General features: G+C 42.9%; 1 protein-coding gene across 6 annotated transcripts in view; it reads left to right on the forward strand.

The window, feature by feature from the left end:
* The window catches only part of rnf220a (ring finger protein 220a), a 166,686-nt gene that overhangs the window by 101,785 nt on the left and 41,642 nt on the right, over positions 1 to 23,259 (forward strand). For all 6 annotated transcript variants that reach the window (XM_076744695.1, XM_076744692.1, XM_076744694.1 and 3 more), the window contains exon 3: positions 22,182 to 22,311. In XM_076744695.1, the coding sequence (XP_076600810.1) occupies positions 22,182 to 22,311 (130 nt within the window). The remainder of the gene's footprint in view (positions 1 to 22,181; positions 22,312 to 23,259) is intronic.

A 23,259-nucleotide genomic window follows, 5' to 3' on the forward strand; every position in this document is an offset into this window, starting at 1 on the left:
TGCGTGCGCGTGTATGTGCGTGTGTGAAACAGGGGTGGTCTGTGGACTTCCCTGTTGAATATTACACGGCCCCCCTGACACATGTTGGAGATAATTCTCCCTGTTGTAGGAATAGGCGTAGACAGAAACACACGCACACACACACACACACACAGATGCAGATACAGTCAACATAACATGCACATAGAGTGTGTGTGGGGACAGATGGAGGCCTTGCGTGTGTTTGCAGGTCACGCGGTGTCGCGCAGGGTGAGTGAGGTGTAATTTCTCGGCAGTAATACTCAACACTCCGGCTCTGACAGCTTTAATGGTGATGGCCTTATTATAGAGAAGACGCTTCGGGGTGTGTGTGTGTGTGTGTGTGTGTGTGTGTGTGTGTGTGTGTGTGTGTGTGTGCATTCTAATGGTGATGGCCATATTATAGTGAGTGGAAGATGGCTAAAAGGCTGGGATTTATACCGGGCCATGTTTACTGACATAAGAATAATAGGGGAGAAGATGCTCCATGCCATGTATATTTGTGTGAGTGTTGGTGTGCGTATCAGTGTGTGTGCTAATGAATGCCATATGGTGACTGTTGAAGTAGTATGAGTGTAATGAGAGCTGTTTTGTGCTGAGCTGTTGACACATATGGCTCCATAGAAAATATAATTATATACATACTGATTTGTCATACAACCGTTTGATCAAAGTCCAGCATTCTTCATGATAAAATGCATCAATAGTACTTTAAAGGAAGTGTACTCTAACTTAGAGAATGTGTCTAAGTGTGTGTGTGTGTGTGTGTGTGTGTGTGTGTGTGTGTGTGTGTGTGTGTGTGTGTGTGCTTGCGGTGTGTTCTTCCAGTAGGAACAGGGTAACATGACTCTGTGGGCATGCGGTTCATGTTATGTTGGTCTGATTTACAGTCACACGCACGCACGCACACATACAAACACACACTCAGACGACTTCACACCTTCCAACACTCCCACTTCTGTCTCTTCTATCACCCAATCACCTTTCCTTCCTGCTTCCCTCCTTCCACCACAATGTTAGCTAATCCCCTCGTCTGTCTCTGTTGTACTGAGGGTAAAACTCACTTCCTGTAACTACACACTGTTACAGGACCAGCACCTGCTGAGCCGTTGCAATAAAAGAAAAGGCCGGTGTGGTGTGTGTGTGTGGTTTCAGAGGAGCTAACGGACAGGCTGTAGCTTCACTGCAGTATAAATTGTCAGCCAGCGTAGGTTAACCTCTTCCTTCTATTACAAAACTAAGGCTGCACCAGACTTTCGTTTCTTCAGAAAAATAAATCACTCATGACAGTCTCAATACAGTTTGTCCTCTGTACATGTTTATTTTTAAAATGAGTCTCAAAATGATTACAGTTATATGGCACAAGTGTGTTTTGACAAGTCTCAGCCGCAGGCTTCATTTGAGTGCAGGATTGAGAACACTTAAACAACACAGAATAGATGAGTTTCTTTTTGTTTGTGTGTCTGATTGAGAGCTTAAAGGTAGTTTATGCTGAGGACGTACCTCCTCTAAACAACGAGAGCCCTTGATCCTGAAAGATCCGGCTCTCATTTCAGTCTGTAAATAAGCCTGCTGTTTTGTGTTTACCCCGGATCACTACACCGGGCCTAAACACGGCTTCCCTGCGCTCTAAATACATGACAAGTTCTCTTAATGGTTCCCCTAAATAGGCATATCTGACTAATAAGCACCGTGATTATTCTCCAAAATTATCTTGTTAGACTCAACAGGTATATTTTGCTGCACTGGTTCACTAAGCAGGCTGTGGATAATAAGCATCCTTGATATGACCCTGAATTATTTTTATGAGATAGAAATTTTGTTTTTGTTTGTTTTTTCTGGATCACCATGTAGGCCTCGATATGACTAGCACACTTCCTTATTAGAAGGGATAATAAGGGCCATTAAATAACTATTTAAGTACATGCACATGATAAGTATTAGTAAAACATTAAAACATGTGTTTCACTGTTAACAAGCAAAATTTTTGTCACATGAACAATTCTAATACTAACAGGAGGCACATCTCACCACAAAAACCATGTCTTTTAAAAATTGTTTTACACAGCATATGCACAGTGTTTCTGTTTGATTGTGCATTTGTGCTATTCATCTACAATTTGACTTTTGAATAGAAGCTAAATTCTGCTTCAACTCAGTGGGAATAACCCAGTGTTTATATTCAGAGCCTGCACAGTTGATAACACCACATTGTGTGACTGTGTTTACTGAATAAGAGGCCTTCCAGGGTATGAAAGTACCTCGTTGCGGTGACGCTAAAGAAGTGAAGGCAGGGACCAGTTCATTGGTCAACATTGCACCTGCATCGTATTGGTTGGGGAATTTCGACAGCACAAAAAAAAAATCCAAAAGCAGATGTTTCGCGTGTGAACTGAAGCAGCCTGAGTGTGAGGAGCATGGCTGAAGCTTGAGCACAGGAAATCTGTGCAAGCAAACGGTGTGAGCAGAAGCAGAACAAATCTAAATGCAAGCAGGGGCTATTTGAGTGCGAGGACAGGGGTTTGGAGGGAAAGCGTTCGAAAATCAGAACGTGAAAACAGTGAGTCATGCTCTCAAATTGAAAGACCACACTCTTTTATAAAGATAGGGAAAAAAGCCCCAGACAGCTATGCTTAAGGCTTCGTTTTCATATCTACTGACCCTGCCAATGTGCTCTTATTTGCGTATTGAAAGCATACACAACAGCTTGATACCCTCTCTGCCTGCTCGCGCTCTGTAATGGAAATGAGACACAGTTGAAAGTCTCAGCGCTGTGGCGGTGCAAAGTGCTGTGCCTGAGGTGTGTGTGTGTGTGTGTGTGTGTGTGTGTGTACACATGTGAGTGGGTGGATATGTATAACACACACTTATCTGCATCTCTTTTTGTGTGTGTAAGGCTGACTGTGTGCAAATTTCTGCTTAAGCTGACTGTGTGTGTGTGTGTGTGTGTGTGTGTGTGTGTGTGTGTGGGTTTGCACTTGCACTTAGTAACAGTAAACACTCACAGAGACACAGGCCTGTCACATCCTGTGTGTACAATATGCTCTAATGATGACACCTTGTGATTGATTGAATTTTTCATTTGTCTGCTGGCGTCTAGCAGGCATCCTTTTCATCTGAGATAAAAAAAAAAGGTGTCTTAAGTGCGTGCGTGCGTGCGTGCGTGCGTGCGTGCGTGCGTGCGTGTGTGCATGTGTCTGTGTATGTGTGCGTGTGTGGAGGAGCCTGTCTGCCTCTGTACACAGCAGGTTACCAATTTAACTCAAGAAGAAGAGGTGAGTGCAGCTGTGTTTGGGTTAGCAGTGTGTGTTTAAAGAAAATTGTGTGTGAGTAATGGTTATTACATGAAATGAAATTATTAGGCTTGTCCACCACTGTCTTTCACCCTCGACAAATACATTTTAACCTCATGTGCTTCAGCTCATACGTTACAGGCTCCGAGTGAAATGCTGAGTCTGAACTTGGACACCACATAATTACATAATTACAGGAGTTAACAAACATATTTGAGCACTGCTTGGATGTTGACACAGCCATAATGCCTTACCTTGCTTCTCTGCTAAACTTCTCATAAGACTTCACTGTAAACACAGAGTATACAATGACCATAAACCTTTACATGTGTCCACTGCATCTAACTTTGATTGCATGTTCCTCACCAAAGTACAAAAGACACATATACATATGCATATGTATAAACTCATATCGCTCAAATGATACAAGCTTTACAGATTGAAAACCTCATATTACACGATTAGTACATTTACTGGTAGGCTTAGCAGTTTAGCCAACTGTGTTACCTGCTTATATCTGCTAGTTGCTTAATCAGCCTAGCTTTCCAGTCTACCAGACTAATTCCCTGCAAGCTAACAGATATAGCTAACTCTTCTAGCTAACAGTCTGTGTTCTTACATTATTCTTAATTTTTATACTTTATACTTATATAACTACATACTGTTTATACGCCACAGTGAAAAGGTCTAAAATAACTGCTGGACTTTACATTAACTAAACCTTTTACCAGGCTTTGGTGACTCTAAATGACTGTTAATGGCAAGTGTGAACACTTCAGTTAGCCTGTGAATGCTAATCACTAATGCTATTTAGTAGTACTTACCACAGTTGCACATTCTAACTGCTAATGCTAATCATTAGCATTCCCAGCACATACACATACCCCAGCCTTGCATGTAGCTAAACTCAGATCCACTAATATTTACATATATTTGTTTACCAAATAAATGATTATACTGTATGTGACATAGCAGACCCACTTACAGTACTCATATTTGTGTAAAACATTTATGACACCACTCAGCAACACTGTTCATATCATAGTTTGGTGAATCAGCTATGTTCTCCCTCTTAACTGGAAACTCAACCAACCATTTCCTCTATTAAAATAATATTAAAAGAACCATGTCTTCCTGCCTGTCTACATCCTTGTCCTATGATCTCAAAGTTCTGTGTCCAGATCCACCCTCTTGCCCCCACTGTCCTCTAATCTTGTTTGTCAGAACTAAATGAGCTGCCCCAGCGAGGTGTGTTAGCCACTAATGAATTTATTGCTTGATAAGAAGGGGGCCCATGCAGTTACAACTTACTGCAGTCATAAAGCGGTGGAAAAAACTACGTAATTAACCTTTACTAGCTGTGTGCATAGGTGGTGCTGCTTGATGTGGTGTGTGTGCCAGTGGGGGAGACGTGTGTGTGCTTTAATTTGTGCCTGTTTGCATGTTTGCGCCAGTACGTGTGCATGTCTACCTGCTGTGTTTTATGTGTGTGTGTACGTGTGTTGCACATTAATTGGGGAGGAGGCAATGCTATTGATAACGCTGCAGCTATCAATTAATCGTTAATCATGCTCTACCAGATTAGCGCGTCATCTGATAGACTCCAGACTGACTGGAGACAATAAATACATATAGTCAATAAAACAGCAAAGCATCATGGGAGGTCAGGGAGATACATGCGGCAGTGTTAGAGGTTGACACGTGTGCCAGGGTGCCAACATCACAAGTTCCACCATAAACCTGATGTTGGTTATAGCTTTACACTCTCATCTTATCTGAATGTACTCAATTAAAAGAGAGAGAGAGAGAGAGAAAGAGAAAGAAAACAGTGGCAGCTTCCTGAGAAGAGAAGAGAAGAGAAGAGAAGAGAAGAGAAGAGAAGAGAAGAGAAGAGAAGAGACATCATTAAGATTGATGTCTACACTTTCCCTCGCCATTCATTCACTAACAGGAAACCGCTTGTCGTCCAGCAAGACATATAAGACCTGCTATTCTTCTTATTCTCCTTCTACCACTGAGCCATTTCCTCTATTGTCAAAGACACATACACACTGTAATGGGCAATAGATGCAGGACTAATGCCTGGGCTGAGGAATAAAGATAGATGGGTAGGGAGGGAGGGAGGAGAAGGAGAGAGGAAAGAAAGAGAGCAGTGAGTTATGAAGCGGTACCCAGGGGGTTAATTTCTCACAGGCAGTTTTCATATGCCACACACACACACACACACACACATACACACATACAGACAGCAAAGGTGATGTCTGGTCGTGCCAAGCCGGTAGCATGCTAGTTAAAAGTGAATAAGTTTATGGCCGGCGTAGGCCCTCATACATCAAGGAGCAGTTTGTTTAGCCAGCAGTGTGACAGGGTACAGTAACATGGGCAGGGCTGGAGAGTGGCTACAGCTGTGATAAATGGGAGATTGCAGGAGGAATGGTGTCTGAGTGTGTGAGTGTGTGTGTATGTGTGTGTGTTTGTGTGAGACATAGAGAAAAAGAGACATCAAAGCATGTTTTTAGCTCTCAGATTAATGGCGATTCCAGTATTTGATCTAAGTGATTTTTTTCCTATTTGAGGAATCTCTTTTTGAAGCTGTAAATATTGCAAACGCCCTTCTCGAGTCATCTCACAGTACCTGGTGTGAAAAGATATTTCTCTGCAGTATTGACAAAAGCTTATGGGTTGCAGTATAATGTTTTAAATTGCAGGACTTCTTTTTTTTTTTTTTTTTTTTTTTCAAGCAGACCCGCTATGAATTAGATTGTTGACAAAAAATAAAAAATGAGGGTTTTCTATGCTTTCATAGAAAGATTTTCATTGCAAGGTCCCCAACTTTTTTTTATTTCCAATACTAAATTTCTGCATTATCCTTCTAAAATGCTATTTATATAGCATATTGAATAGTCCAGACATGCAGGAGCCATTCGGCATAGTGAGTACATTTACTTTCACTACTTATAATACAATTTGCTGCTAGTACTTCTGTAATTCTGCTTAAATACAATCAAGAAAACAGAACTTTAATGTGTAATGAGTATTTTTGCATTGATGTGATTGGTACTTTTACTCCCACCATCCCTCTCTCATCCCTTCGCTCTCTTTCCTTCCATTCTTCCTCTCCCAAGTCCTTACCTCCTCCTCATCCTCATCCTCACCCCACCCTTGTCCCAGTCTCTGCCCTGCACCGATCCAGCTGTGGATCTGACAGTACCACGGTGCTGAAAAACAATAGTCCAGTCAGCCTGCGGAGGAGAGTGTGTGCGTCTGTAAGGCTGCAAACAATAGCTTCATTGTCACTTGCCCACAATGAAAACAACAAGTTATACTGTTCTGTGCCTTCGTTCAGTGTGGTGTCCTCACTACAGCCACTTAGTTAGGGAGACAGACGGACAGTCAGACAGACAGATGGACAGGAAGACAGGGCAGATGCAGAGAGAGAATGATAGACAGACATGGAAGTCAGACAGACAGGTAGGCAGGCAGCGAGGGAGCAGGCCACGCCACCCAGCCAGCCACCATTTCTCCCCCAATAACTCACTTTTCTCCCCCTTGGAGAGGGAAAACAATAAGATATAACAATTGGCAAATGGCTGAGGCAGGCGGAGCATTACAAATGAAATGTAATGTTGTTACAGTTTGGAAATAATGAATTATGAGGATAAGCGGGGATCTGTAAAATCGCTGTAGCGATTTACCGGGGTTTCATTTTTCAACTGTATTGAATTATGGGGAATTGGCCTCAGTCAACTGCAAAATACAAAATGGGATGATTCACCGTTTCACTCTGTGTGTGTGTGTGTGTGTGTGTGTGTGTGTGTGTGTGAGTGTGAGTTTAGGCAGTTTTGTGCAAGCATGTGTAACCTCTGACTGTTTATTTATCTGTCTGTGTTCATGTGCACAAATGTGCACGGGTGCTTGCACATTTGCATATGTGCAGTGCGTGTGCATATCTGTACGTATCAATGCCGAGTGTGTGTGTGTATCTGGACATTTGTGTGTGTTCCTCCCCCTAGACCTGTTGAGGGCTTTTTCTCACTCACCCCGCCGCACATGTGATAAATGTCCCTTATCGCCTCTGTCATTGTAATAGCTGCACAACAGGCCCAGAGAGAGGGACAGAGAGGGGGAAAGAAGGATGGAGAGAGGCAAGAGAGAGGGGAGAAGGAGGGGGTCTGTGGAGAGAGTCACAGCGATGAAAAAAAGATGGTGAGAGTGGGAGAAGGAGAGAAGACAGGGAGGGATGGCGGCGTGGAATGGGATAGCTGGAGTTATCAGCCGGTCTTGTAGGGGAAGAATACGCATCAAACTGCCAATCATCCGGCCTGAAAATTGCTCTGAGATTTGAGTCCCCAGACGGTGTGTGTGTATATGTGTGCGTGTGTGTGTGAGAGAGTGTGTGTGTGTGTCCAGAGAGCGAGAGTATCCAAAGCCCCTGTCGTCTCTGTGCTATTACTGCCCCCGTCCTTGCACCCGGGCCTTCATCCGCCCATCTCCCCCTCTCGCCTCTCGCCGGTTTTAAAGCTCAAACTCACACAAACACATCTCTCCTCTCTATGTCACTAAAACCTATACTCAAGTTGTTTGAAACACTGTTGTCGTCAGTGGCACCGGCTATTAGGGGAGGGCGAGAGAAAGAGGGAGAGGGATAGGAAAGATGGAAAAGAAAGAGAGGAGAAGAAAAAGAGAAGAAGGGTTAATATGCGAGCAGAAACCATTTCAGTCGCTTTAATTTTCTATTGATCTGAGCTGCAGACCTGTACCCCCGACCCTGTGTGTGTGCGTGTGTGTCTTTGGAGTTGAAAGCCTCCAAGCTGTCTCTATACAGAATGTGAGACCGCCATGTCGCTGTCGAGTGAAAGCCATGTATCTCCGCATGTTTGGACTTTTTCAGATGAACTGAGGGATTGGATGTTGATGAGAAAATGCGCCTCTGATAACGACGAATCTCCAAACCGACTTTTCATGAGCAAAGACAAACACCACCAGCTTCAGTTTTGTGACAAGACATGCAGTGAGTTTTTCCAAATCATTTCTTTTATGCTTAAGAACTTAGAAACTTTCTCAGCCTAAAAATGGGAAAAATCGTCAAATCGTCAAATCTGGAGATAGACGTTTTCACAGGAGAGCAACAGTTTAAAGAGAGAAGGGTAGAATGTGTGTGTGTGTGGGGGGGGTTTCTAAAAACTGACTGATGGTTCGTGAATTTTCTTTTGTATATTTACTGTAAATACTTTAGAAAAATTAATTGTAATTCATACATCTGCTCAAATTTGCATTTTTTGGAGTCATAGATATTATAATTCTAAAACTCAAGGTGTGCATGACATGATGGACATTTCGTGGACATTTCATTTTCATGAAGTACTAAAGGCCCCATAAGAGGAAAGTGTAGAGAAACATCCCCCTCTATTGGACAATGTGATATCACCAGGCAGAGGGAGAAACAGAGGGCAGCCGCGGAGGGATGGAAGCCAAATCACAAGGGAGGGATGGAGGAAGAGATAGATAGAGTAGTTAGATAGATAAACGTCACAATGATGTCCAATTGCAGCTGTGTGATGCAATCGCGCTGTATCTGATCGTCCCAAATGCACAAACCCACCCACACACACACTCACACACACTCATACACAACATAGCCTGAGGTGTGACCTGTGCAAAACCACACAGCAGCAGATCTTCAGTCTGCTCCTATCAAGTCTGAGCACATGGATACAGTTCTCACTTCTATTTTTCTCAATTTTTGCCTTGTATTGTTATAGATGGAATGAGACAGAGACGGGGCGGCAGAGGGAGGCATTACAAAGAATGTCATGTGGGTACAGAGTATTCATGTATTTTAGGCGAAACCAAAATAAGGCGACATGATTTTTCCATCTGGACTGGGTCTTTTCTCAAGTGGTACAAGTCACTACGGGTAACAATTTGTCCTAATGTTTTCCTGTTATTTTATTTTTATTTTTATTGGCCTCTAAAATCTCATTTTAGAACAAAAGTGCTCATATAAATTATATTATGCGAGTGGTGTATAAATGATTCTCTGTGACATTCTGAAATGCTGTGAAAGTCGTGTTTTCACAGGCAAACCCTTGTAGTCTGGTCCAGCTTGGTGCCAGGGAACGCTCTGATTCTTGGAACTCAGGGTGACCCGCAGCACCCACTGTCATGAGGACATGGCGAGCACCCAAACCACAACACAGCACCCCAAGGCGTAGGCCTGACCAGGAACTTAGGAAAGTTTTCATTATCTGGGTTGCGCTCATTTTCCAAAGGGTCCTGTGGTCCGTTTTTACTCCAGCTAAGACAACTGACACCCAAGGAAAACACAGAATTCCCATCAATAAACTCTCAACTTAAGAGTTTGTTGTCAGTGCAAATAATTACACCATATCTGCTGCAAACTTTGCACAATCTGACCAACCTCTATATAAAAAAAAAAAAAAACCTGGGAGTTTTGTTCCCATCAAACTTGCCATCTATGTTGTGCCAACAGAGATTACCGAGATGCAGGAAGTTTGCTTTGTATCCGTTTGATTTCTATTCCAGTGACACTCCGGTGAGAGGGGTAATATAGCAGACAGCTAGACAGACAGCTAGATAGATGGAAGGCCAGACTGCTCCCCTTGTATGAAGGATTATCCCCTATCCTCTGTTTGTGACAAGAGCTGATAAGGGCCTGAGAGGAGCAGGCAGCAAGAGGCTGAGAGGGCCAGTGACACACACGCACGCACACACACAGATATATGCACATATAATCCACAGTGAGAGAGATATCAATCCATCATTTAGAGCCAGGGATTCAGCAAGAGGAAATAGGTTCTTCTCAATCGCTGACAACCCAACACACACTCGCACAAGTACACACTTACAATAGCATCTGCTGTACAAAGGGCTCATGAGGTTTGAGAGTTGAATGGGGCTGCTTGAATGACTGTTCAATTTCATCTATTTATCTGATTTACATTTGGCTATTGTTGTCACCACGGCTGTATGTCTGTGCGCGTTTAGAGCTGCTATTGTGTCTGAGTGACATCGGTGTCACTAATAGAAACCATAAATCTAAATGTTCTACCGTTAGCTCGTAATTGTTTTTTTTTTTTCCATATCCATTGTTAAAGTGAAAGAGAAGGGAACACACTCACAATTTCCATAAAGAATGACTCCGAAAACATCGAACATACAGCTCAGTCTGTGTTAAACCTTTAAATCTTTAAATTCTTCCTTTTCCCAACGTAGGTGTCATTTGATTGAAAAAAAAAGTGCAGTTACACATTATAAAACAATATATATATCTCTAAATGATGTTCAGATGAGATTATTTGCAGTGTGCAATATCACACTGTTGTCGGGAGAAAAAGGAAAATTAGAAAAAGGGTGGGATGAACTGCAGAGGGCAGGAAAGTAAAGAGAAACGGTGGCGCATTAGTCGAATGTTCTGCCTCTCGGTGTGTGCCACCGTTTGACAGGAACATGAAAATCCCTGCTCTTCTCCTCCACATGACCACATCTCTTGAGGGATATGTGTGTTTGCTCGTATTTGATAAGTGTGTTCCTCACGAGGGACCCTCATTCGCTGATAGGAAAGCTCGGAGCATGTGACAGGCCGAGGAAAAGACGGTAAAGAGATAGCAAACCACAGAAACGGGTTCATTCATTTGTCCCACCTTTTTGCCTCTTTGTCCTTTATTTGCTCCTTCTATTCAACCTTAATCACATGCACTGGTATCTAAGTGTGTAAGAGAAACAGAGGGAGTTGTCTTATTTATTACAGTTTGCAACGGCAGGTCGAAGGGTTAACGTGTAAGAGGAACCTTATTGCGAGATGTGGGTGTGCTGCAGTGGGAAGTGGTTAACAGGGTCTACAGGGGCTTTAGGGCCATATAATACACTCTCACAATTTTGCAATGGCTGTGACGAGCTCAGCGTGGTTTCTTGAGATACTGAGGACAATGACTTGCAATGAGAATGTTTGATTGAAGGAGGAAAAATGGTTCAGGTGTGACTACGAGTTAAGAGCGAGTGCTCTGACAGTGACATTCATCACATAACACCCCTGTGATTTCATTACAGTATCCAGTAGTCTCCAATGTTTCTCTGTTAAGAGATTTTTGAGGACATCGTCCAAAGTAAACTTTGCAGATGTACACTTAAAGTGGGGAAAATATCCGACCAGAAAGAGCAACTCATCTCGTCTTCCTCCACTCTGAAGTTTGCAGCTGCTTAAAGGAAAAGAAAAAGACTGCAGGAGAAAAACTGATGAAAAATAGAGGGTGACACAGAGAAGGTGAAAGAGATACAAAGAGTAAGGAAAGAAATAATCTAGTCTAAGTGGGACAAAGACAAAATGTGTAAGGGAGGCAGTGAGGGAGGGTGTGTTTGGCACGGCATTGCTAAGCGCCAGGTTAGGTGGCAGGGCCATTTGGCGAAGGCGCCGGTGCTAGACTTGATGGATGAGACAAACTGCAGGCTCTTTTCTCTTGTAACTTTAAAATCATTAAGCCTTTTACACGGCCATGCAGATTTTTATAGCCACCTCAGACAATCTGCCGCTTGTTCATGTCTTTAGATCAGCGGGATGGGAGACGACACACAGCGGGAGGACATGGATAATGTCATAACTTCAACTAATGTGCTCCGTATCTCCTAATAGGTATTGTTGATTTACAGTCATGTACAATCACTTTGAATTGGATATGATGAAACTTTACCTTTGAATGTTGGGTGGAACGGCTGCGTCTTATTTATTTTCATTTCGTCGAAGCTTTGAAAGCTTTTTTTTTTTTGTACAGGAACACTTGAGTTTGGATTTAATAAATGTTTAATATGTGATCAGCTATGCTGCCCCATGAAGGGTACACATTAGAAAAAAAAGACAATCCAGCAAACTGCTCAAATAGAAAGTTTGCAATGCTTTAATTTGATATGTTGTACATAGTTCATCGTAAAATGTGTATAGTGTGTGCCTGACCATCCACTATTAATATTTATATTGAAATTCATGAATTAATCTTCACACGTTTAGCATCTGATTTGAAGGTAACCTCGACAACATGAAGGATTAAGCCATACTGCCTCATTTATATGCAATGGATAACTAAATTACCATGAAACTATTCATTTATTAATCACAAAAAAGTCGGTCATGTATCTTAAGCCAAGGCTAACAGTGTCTTTCTCACTAGTATTTTCTTGATTTAGCTCTCACCATCTAGCTGACAGAGAGCCAGAATAGGCTGAGGTAACTACACGGCCAGAGTCATGTGAGTTATGTAAGTTTTGTTGTTTGTTTTTTATATGACTCAACCGATGTCAAAAAGCCAGATTCTGCCTCTAATTTTGAGCATGTAGTTGCTGCATTGTAGTTTTATAGAGCAGTGTTGTGAATTGGTTTTGAAAAAGACCACCTTTATTAAATTATACCATGGTTTATGTGCCCTGTGGTGCTGCTTCACTTTGGTGTGGTTGAGGGTCAGGAAAATTGCACAATATTTTAAGGACAATGAAAATATTCAGTTCACCACAATGTGAGACACAGCTTGCAGAAAACGAGGCGCGAAAGATTCACACCTTCTAAATGACAGCGTGGATTTTAGGTTTATGTGTAGGACCTTTCAGATATGCATACATTTCACATCTCATCTCAGATGATCCTGCTATCACAAGGCAGGGGAAAATGAAGTTCAGGTACGCAGCAGGTAATCCGGCACTGGGAGGACAGCATGACATTGATCTAAGATTCTAATCTGCTGCTCCTCTTTACCGGGCACGTTTTGCAATAACAAATACAGCTCGCTGTAACCAGCAGATACATGCTGAGGATGTGAGTTCCATTAAGAAAACCCAGTTAGCTAAGACAAACTTTTACCCAGCAAATAACAGTGACATAACATAATCATTGGCTTTTTTATACTGTCAGATTTCTTTTTTTTTTTTTTTTTCATTTTCCTGTGTGTGAGTGTGTTTAATACATAAGGTGTCTTGTATGACAGGCCAATAATGTTAATGATAAACCAGCAGCAACAACAGGGTGGGTGTTCCTGCGATGCGCTCTAAATATTATCAATAACAGCTTGTGTGCATATGTAAGTGTGCACATGCCTCCATCTATCCATCCACCCATCCATCCATCCCTCTCATTTCGCTTCCACAGGCTGCCTCCTCCGCTGTTAGGATTCAATTAACACAGTGCAGGCAGCCATGGCACCCTCATTAAAGCTAATTAGTTAAAACATCAGCCAATCTAGCGTTAATTGGCTTTGGTAATTAATTCAGCTGCTAGACCATATGAAAGCAGCAGGGAGAGTGATAATGAGAGGGAGAGAGAGAGAGAGACAGAGAGAGGATGGAGGAGAGTGGAATCAGAGGAGAGGGAATGAGGGAAAGGAAAGATAAAAGGAGACAGAATGAAAGAAAAAAGGAGATTCAATGAGGGAGATAAAGAGAGACAACTAATAGAGAAGAGATGGAAAGTGTAACCTTATTTCTGTAGGTGTCTCTGAACATCTGTGTGTGTGTGTGTGTGTGTGTGTGTGTGTGTGTGTGTGTGTGTGTGTGTGTGTGTGTGTGCGTGCGTGCGTGCGTGTGTGTGTTGAAGGGGGTTAGGGCTGAGTCAGGGCGTCTGTTTCAAACTTGCTGATGTCCCTCTTTGGCCACTGACACGGCATGTTCCTGTTGTGACAAGGCCCTTTGGGATGGAAATGAGTGCCGACAGACCTCACGCCCACACCTCTCCGTCAGGTATCCATCCTCCTCCTCCTCCTCCTCCTCCGCACAGCTGAGGAAGGAGAAATGGAACAGAGACAGTCAGCAGAGAGAGAGTCATTGGTCAGTGAAAGCAAAGACATTGCTTTCTTTTATCACAGGCCTCTTTTTTAATAGCAATAGTCAGAGTGCAGTAACAGCACATTAAATGTACAAAAGGAACAGACAAAATAAGTTTTGACAATGAAATAATAAATATTTCAATTTGTCTGACTTTATTTTTTTTAAATACACAACCTACAGGTTTCCAAAATCATTAAATATCAAAGATTAACCATGACGATTAATTATTCATTTCATCATGATGATATATTGTAAAATGTGGATTATTGTAAAATCACAATGTTCATTTTTTTATTGCACTAGAAAGAATTGCGTAATTTCCCTGGATATCCTCATTATTTAGATTTTCTAATTACAGACATTGTTTACTTTATCCACTTTTTAATGATTTCCCAATAAATACAAACTGTGCGTATTAAATGCTCATGAATTCCCTTTCTGATGCATGCAGCTTTCATATGATTTTATCTAGATTGAATAAATTTGGCCTTTTTCCTGCAGAACACTGGCAGGGAACTATGACGTGACGTGTGTGCATGTTCGTGAGTGTGTGGGAGTTTGCGTGATAGGGGTCTAGAATTGAGATTTAGCCTATAGTGGCTAGTTGTGCCTCTGCTCTGTGGGTCAGTGCTTGGTTAATGCTCCATTAATTTACTTCTTTCTCCCTTGCCACTGTCTCTCACACACACAGGCACACACAGGCACACACACACACACACACACACACACACACACACACACACACACACACACACACACTGACAAGGTGATTGATTGAATAAACAGCTGTCAGTAGTTGAAGATAACCTCACTAGCATCACCCTGCTGTCTTTCAGACAGACATGCACACGCGCTGCAGGGTCCCAGGAGTAAAACCCACATTACACATGCTGACACACACTTGTAAACTGAGACACACACACACACACAGGGATCATCAGATGATCATTTATCAGTGTATGTTCAAAACCAGGCCGCTGATGATTTATGATGCTTAAGTATCTTCTTCTTTTGCTTTTGGTTTCCCAAATCCTTCAAATTGCATAAAAACATTTAATTCAATGTTATTTTATATTTTAAGCAGCCTTAAAGACACTATCCGCTGGCCCTAAACCTTTTCCTGTGACAGAACGAAACAATATCCAGCACGTATTAACAGTCACAGTGTTCCCATGCTGCCAAAATGTCCTGTCCATGTAAAATAAATGCACCTTCCGATTTACATTCCTCACAGTGCAACATGCATACATTTACACATGGAGATGGTTTGAATCCCTTGACTTAAACAGACCACAAACCACACTGTCCACACACACACACACACACACACACACACACACACACACACACACCTTTCCCCTCTCTATCCCTCTATCTGGCCATCTCTTCATCCCTCCTCTCCACCGTGCCGACATTTCATTTGCTTTTCTAAAAGTGACAACCCCAGGGAGCGAGGGGAGCAGGGGAGGGAGGGATAGTGAAAGAGCCTGGTGATGAGTTTTGAGCAGGGCGTGGAGGAGTGCTATTTAAAAGCGCCATGCATCATTGTCAGGCAGTGACGACGGGCAAACATGCACACACACACACACACACACACACACACACACACACACGCACGCACGATCAGACAGACACAGGAAACACACACATGCACGGAGTAGCACAGCACAGCCCGGGTGGCAAACTGAAGTTGACCCCCGTTCCATTTCATCAAATATCCCCTGAATGAGCCACACAGCCTCATCTATTTTACACACATACACACACACACACACAGACACACACACACAGAACTAGTGATCAGCCCAGTGTCTAGCCTGCTTAAATCACAGCTCACTTAAGAGAAAAACCATATCACTTCACTGGAAGACGCATACACACACACCTTGCTGGTCCCATTTGTGTTAATACAGCCCCTGGTTTTGGGCTTTAGGGCTCATATTTGCCATTATGGAGATGATGGCTTTACGGGGGCCTCTCACCTCACCTTGCGTTGGTCGGGGAGAAGAGAGGGGAGAGTCGAAATGAAGGCTGACACCTCGGTGGGATTTATTTGATTGTGGATGCGAGGCGGTGTCATTCTGGGGAAGGGGAGAAGAAGGGGGGATGAGACGGGAGGAGGAGGCCTGGACCCTCGGGCTAAGTGAAAAGAAGAAGAGGAGACGATGGCGGGGCGAAGGAGAGAGAAAGAAATAAAGGAAAGGAAAATGAAGGAGAAGAAGTGGCCCTCTTTCCCTTTCCGTGAATCAAATCAAATTCCCCTTATCGCACATTATTTGAAGAGGTTATCGGGCGCGGTAATGCGGTTACACGCCGGGCCGCGGCTGAGAGATTTCCTTGTTTACCGATGTTGGCGGGTGTTATAGCTAACCGGCCGGGCAGGCGGCGAGGGGAGGAGAGGAAGAGGAGGAGGAGGAGGAGGAGGAGGGGAGGACGAGAAAAGAGGGGTAGCGGGCATAAACACTTGATGCATGTCAGAAAACTCATTTAGGGGAACAACAAGAGGGGGAATGGAAGTGTGTGTGTGTGTGTGTATACACACAAGGAGAAGACAGTTGTTCAAGGACAGAAAAACAGCCTCTACATGTAGACACATTGTAATTCCATTTGGGAAATGTGCTTGTGTGTTTTGTCAGTGTGCATATTGCAGTGTGTATGTGTGTATGTGTGTGTGTTGCCCACCAACATACTGTATATGTGCCAAGTCATAAATCCGGCCCTCCTCTTTTCTGACTCTTATTGTTGTGCTTAAATCCAGTTTACATGTGCAGTGCTCATTAGCTGATTGTGTGTATAATTTATATGTGAATTCAAGCCCTTGAAAATGATATAAAAGGTAGAAAATGGTCAAGTTCATGGCAAGTCCAGCATTTCTGTGTTTCTGTGTAAATCTTCAATCCAACTACTTGTGTCTTTTAAAAGAGGACAAATTTAAAGCAAAATGATCATGAAATTTCTCTTATTCATCGAATATATAGCCGATATGAATTTTTTTTTTTTTTAGTTTTTGGTTTCAGTAGCAGTCTTACCTACAGTCTCCTGTTTCCTGAGAGGCCAGCATGATGGGCGAGATAAAAGCAAAGGGATGACACGCAATACAGGTCATTAAATGGGATTTGGACCCACAGTGTTGTGAGTACATGGTTTGCCTCTTAGCCCAGTGAGCCATGAGGACACCCCAAATGGTTTTTTATCTCTGGCCCCATTGAGGGCGAGTATTGAGCTGACAATCCCTGTCCTCTCTGGAGGTGGCCTTTTACCTTAGCTCATTGTAGTCTGTGACTGGGAGCCTGTGCTATCTAGCATCTATTGATTCTTACTTCATCTGCACCAAAGCAACGCAGGAGAGGGGAGAGAGACACTGAGAGACAGGAAGAGAGAAAGAAGGTGTGTGTGTGTGTGTGTGTGTGTGTGTGTGTGTGTGTGTGTGTGTGTGTGTGTGTGTGTGTGTGTGTGTGTGTGCGTGCAGCAGAGGGGTAAAAAGTTGTAAAAAAGATAAAGGAAGCAGCTTCAAGTGTTAAAATGGATTAAACTTGCCTCATGATGGCTGACATTTGATACATTATCATCTGCAATTGTCTAAAGAGCAACTGAAACCTAAACTAGAATTGTTAAAATATCATGTAGAACATATAGAAAAGCATATATGAGAAGAAAGAAGGACAGAATAATTAAGAAAGAAGTGAAAGTGAAAGAAAGGACCAAACCATGGAGAAAGTAAAGATGTAAATTAAGTGGATCAAGTGTGTAGAAAGCGGGAAGGAAAGGAAGAATATTAGGATGAAAGCAAGGGCAAAAGTGAAATAATAGGAATGCAAAGAAAGAAGGGATGGGAGAAAAAAAGAAGGAAGATTCCTCCTCTTTGCTCTCCGCTCTTCCATATGATCGAGCTCTCTCCGCCTCACCATCTGGTGTCTATAATTACCTGTCTAGTTGTGTGTGTGTGTGTGTGTGTGTGTGTGTATGTGTGGCTCCTCTCATAATTCAAAGCATACAGGGACATAAAAGTCCAAACAAGAACTTATTTCATTATATGATTAAGTATACATGAGATTTGTTTTCGAGTTTTTTTATATGTTTATTGACAAGCTGCTTTTGATTTAGTTCATGAAGTCGAGTCAGTCTGATTTTTTATATTTAACCCTAATTCTCTGTCTGGGGTGGCAGAGACCCAGAGTCAACAAAACACAAGGACATGTAGGTCAGAGTTCTTGACGCAGAAACTAAACTATTGTACTGACTAATAGTTAACCATGAAAATAAATATGTAATAAGTGAGTCAATAAGTGTAATACACAAAATACAGCTGAATCAGTCTCAAAAGCGATTGTGTAAATGTGCCACAACACGTCACATTCAGTGACATACACACAACAGAAGGACATGTCATATTGAAATCATCTCTCCAGTAGATTTGATTTGCTGCTGTGTAATTTCTTACATTTTATTTGATGTGTTCAGCAGTAAGTCAAACTAAGGGTCTGTAAGTGACGTGCTGCTGTGATTGACATATGCATCGGCCTGATGAAGTCACACAGCTAAAACAGGATTCTCTGGATTGAGTGAGACCAGCCGAAGTGTGCGTGTCAGTACTGGAGCAGCCAGTAAATAAATCAGACGGAGGATACAAAAAGTCGGTGGATATGCTTCCTGCAGGGTGGATGACATATTGTTTTGTGGCATGAACAAAAAACCAGTGAGAGCCATTAAGTGGATGAAATGTTAAAGATGAAAAGGGTGAAAGATAGTGAAAGAGGAGGGAGTGATAGGAGGGTGATCGGGTTGAATAAAGAGAGAAAAAGAGAGAGATAGGGATCTGGAAAGAGGGAAAAAAAAAGGGTGAAATGAGGAGATAGAGGGTGTGAGAAATAGAGAGACAGATGAAGGGATTGAGAGTACGAGATAGGAGGAAAGAAAGTCAGAGAGAAAGAGAGATGAGACAATCCATCTTGGCACATTAGGGGGGATCAAGCCTACACTCCATCATGGCTGTCAGAGAGATGCACACCTCCTCTCTCCTCTCCTCCATCCGTGCATCTGTCCATCCCTTGTTGGCTCCGCCAGCCGGCATTTCGCTGAAGAATCTCAGCACTAAAAAGTCCTGTCAGGCCTATTTCCTTGTTATTGTCCAGCCCTCTCTTTCCTTCTTCCTCCTCTCCCTCCTGTGGATCTGATACCTTCCCTCTGCTCCCCGAGATTAAACGCACCCTTGTTGCGCCGCAGGGTCTGTGTGTGTGTGTGTGTGTGTGTGTGTGTGTGTGTGTGTGTGTGTGTGTGTGTGTGTGTGTGTTTGAGCTGTGAGGTCCAAAGCAGGACATGTGGGAAGCACGTAGGTGTTTTTGTGTGTGTGTGTGTGTGTGTGTGTGTGTGTGTGTGTGTGTGTGTGTGTGTGTGTGTGTGTGTATTTCCCCAACATTAATCATCTTTAAGGTGCTGACAAGCCTGGTGTGCGACATCACATCACATCAACCCCCCCCACCCCCCCAAACAGACACACACACACACTCTTGTCCCCTGAATTTATCTGTCCGTTCGCCTCTCCCCATCACTCACTTCCCTCAGGGAGCGTTTGAGGGAGAGAGGGAAACACGGAAACACAGAGGGAGAAAAGGAAAGAAACATGAGGGGTAAGAATAACAAATAAAGGGTGAGAGATAGTGACAGCAAACAAGTTGTTAAAACCCATGAAGAAGAAAAGAGGGAACAGGAAAGAAATGGGAACTGAGGGTAAATTAAACAATAGGAAAAAAGACATTTTTCTTAGTCATAAACATTGGAAAATCTGAAATCCTGATCACTTTGTTGACTGACAAATCTATAATCTGCATTTTAAACTCAAAAATCTGAGCTGCCACATTATTTCTATGTTGTTAAAGTATTGTGTTTTATACTTTGTTGGGGTTTTGTTACCATGTTTGTGCCATATTTTGCACGTTTTGTGCTGCTTCTGTGGTCAGCTAAAGACAATTTCCCACTGTAGTGGACAATAAAGTTTCATTCTATTCAATTTTATTCTGTCACATGTTGAATTTCCACCTGTTCCATCACATCAGAGCAGGTTAAATGTGTGTGTTTGCTTTATGACTTTGCGGTTAACAGCTTGGTTTCGACCCTGTTGTAAAACAGCTGAATTCAAATCACTTCACACAACACAAAACTCCCCCACTTTAGTCTTTCTTTTTGTTGATTGTTGCCGTTCTCTTGTCAGACACACATTTACATTTCCTTTTCATCACTTTTTTAATAATACAAATAAAAGGCACATCCATATAGAAAATTCTGCTATTGAAAAGAAAATCACTGTACATTGAAATGCTAAAAAGTGTGCAAAATAAGCATTTACTTTTTTAAAAAAAGTACATTTTTTGACATTACAAAAGCCTGGAAATAATCAAGCTCAGGCATGTTTGTGTGCACGCCTGTGTGTGTGTGCGCGTCCTCCAGGTGTGTGTTTGTCTGCAGAATAGAAAGAGCCCCATCAGCTGCAGACAGGGATTGGATCTTTCTTTGTTTGCTGTGGCGGATGGCGACGGCTTCAGCATGACTCAAATTATCTTGTCAAAGCAATAAAGGGGAGAAGGAGGGGGGCAGAGAAAGAGAGATGGAGAAACAAGGAGAGAAAGGGAGACACACTGAAGGGAGCATGGTGGAGGAGACATTAAAGCACAGAAGAAGAGAAGAAAAGAGAGGAGAACGTGATGGGGCAACGGGAAAGAAAGGAAAGTGAAAAAGGGACACAAACATTGAAATAATCAAATAGGAGATGAGAGATGGAAGAAAGCAATTAAACAAATAAATGGATGGTGGGGAGCAGAAAATTAGAAATGAATGAGGCTGGAGAGAAAGAGTGTGAGAGGGATAGGTGTGGAAAAAGAGAAAAAGAGGTAGAGAAAGAGATTCAGAGAGAGACAGAGAGTAATCGATTACCTATTTTTCAAAGTCACTTAACGCGTCCAGTGCTGTGGCTCTGTTAAGTAGCGGTTGAGGAGAATGGAAGCCCGGTATGCACACACACGCTCCGAAAAAGGGAGGGAGGGTGCGTGCGTGCGTGCGTGCATGCGTGCATGTGTGTGCATAGGCGTGTGTGTTCCCCAATAGTTGTCTCTTGATGAGTTTTCTTGCAGGAAACTGCTCTGACAGACCAATATATGAGCAAGGATACTTGTCTCCAGAGGCCTGCGTGTGCATGAATGTGTGTGTGTGTGTGTGTGTGTGTGTGTGTGTGTGTGTGTGTGTGTGTGTGTGTGTGTGTGTGTGTGTGTGTGTGTGTGTGTGTGTGAGGGAGGGAGAGAGTGAGAAACACCGAACACAGGACGCACTGGGAGTCCCCGTACCTGGTCCTCTTGTTGCCTTGGTGACAAGCAGTCTAAACAGGATATCCTGGCTGAGGCGGAGCCTATTGTTCCCAGGCTAAAAAAAGCCCATTTGATTGGCTAAATACAGGAAATCAGGAAGTGTTGTCCGACATCGAGCACTGAGACACTTTCAATGGATCTTATTTTTAGCCAGCTCAGACAGACTCAAAGGTAAACCTGAAAAAGTAGGATGTATACTACGATACTTGCGCACACACGAGCTCAAAGGAGACTGCAACGTGCAAAAACGACACACATGGTTCACACATACCCTGAGAAACACAATGAGACACACACTAACACAGACACACAAACAGGTGGGCCCCACCCTCTGCCCTGCTGATCAAGGACAATGAAGTGAGGTAGTGTTGGCAGACTCTATACTGCATTATCTCATCCATGGCTGACACTTCTTTAAATCTGCTTTGACCTGAGAGGACACAATCGAGACTGTACGGCACTCTATTCCCCTTTTTGCCTGCGTGTAAAGCAGAATTATAATGCACATGCACTTAATTAATGTGTGTGATTTTACAGAGTGAAACCGCGGCTCAAGCCTCTGTGTTTGTAAGAATGCAAGGTCTGGATGCAGCGTATCTGAATACAAGGCTCGTCTGGGTGCCTTTCTCTTGTTTGTCCTGTACACAGACTGATGTTCCTCTCTTTGTCTTCCTTCCCATCTCGTCTCCAGGTAAAAAGAAGATGTCCCTGTATGACAGCCAGGCTCCAATCTGTCCCATCTGCCAGGTGCTGCTCAGGCCCGGAGAGCTGCAGGAACACATGGAGACAGAGATAGAGAGGCTAGCCACCATATGCCTCAGGTAGGCCTCAAACACGTGTGTGCTGCTTTGTGCTCACACGTACACGCAGTCGTTTACAGGAATTCAGGCGAATTAAAGTTCAAATGAAAACCAAATATGATCTAAAAACCAAATGTGTAAGAGTTACACAGACTGAAGGAGGTGTCCTTTCAAGTGATTTTGTCTTTTCAGCGGTCTTCAAGTCTTAATGAAATATCTTATAGTGATGATTTTATAATAAGATTATTATGAAAATATAATAAGAATACTGTTATTTAAAATGCTACATGCTCGGAAACTTGCTTATTTTCTCAATGATAGATGATTTCAGTTAGCTCAGTGACCTTTTTAGTCTGGCTTAGAGCAAAGGAGTCAGGGGGATAAACTAACTCAGGTCTGTCAGTAGCGCCTCCCATCAAACCCAGAAGTATCTCATTTTGTATCTTCTGCTCTCGTCAATGAGATGTCGATCAAAGAGCAGTTCTGCTCTGCGTTTTCTTTCGCAGTGGCAGCATGCCGCAAGTCCCGACTTACTCTTAAAGTCTGCTTGTCAAAAAAGTCTGACAAATGAATTCAATATATACCATCATTAGTTTTCATGTGTTAGGTGACATTGTCTGGATGCTAATGTCGCAGGAAAGGTAAACACGATTTTGAAGATAAATGCCTCACTGGCTCATAAAGATGAATCTTTTTAGGCGGAGGGTGAAGGCTCAGCTTTAACTCAGCCTTCGTGTCAGGCTCCCTGACTGCTGTTCTTTGCGAGCAGAGGTTTTGGCGCCATAAATCTGCATAAAAGGCAGAGGCATGCCGTCGACGTAACGCTAAGTGTTTCCTACAGGGATTAGGATACAAACCTGTGACCTCAGGTTCACTGCTGCCCCCTTCTTCTCCTCATGGCAGTTGCACGAGCTGTTTTACGGTGGATAAATCAACTCCAAGCCCTTTTAACGATGGGACACAACCATT

The sequence above is a fragment of the Chaetodon auriga genome, chromosome 12, assembly GCF_051107435.1.
Source record: "Chaetodon auriga isolate fChaAug3 chromosome 12, fChaAug3.hap1, whole genome shotgun sequence".
Lineage (NCBI taxonomy): Eukaryota > Metazoa > Chordata > Actinopteri > Chaetodontiformes > Chaetodontidae > Chaetodon > Chaetodon auriga.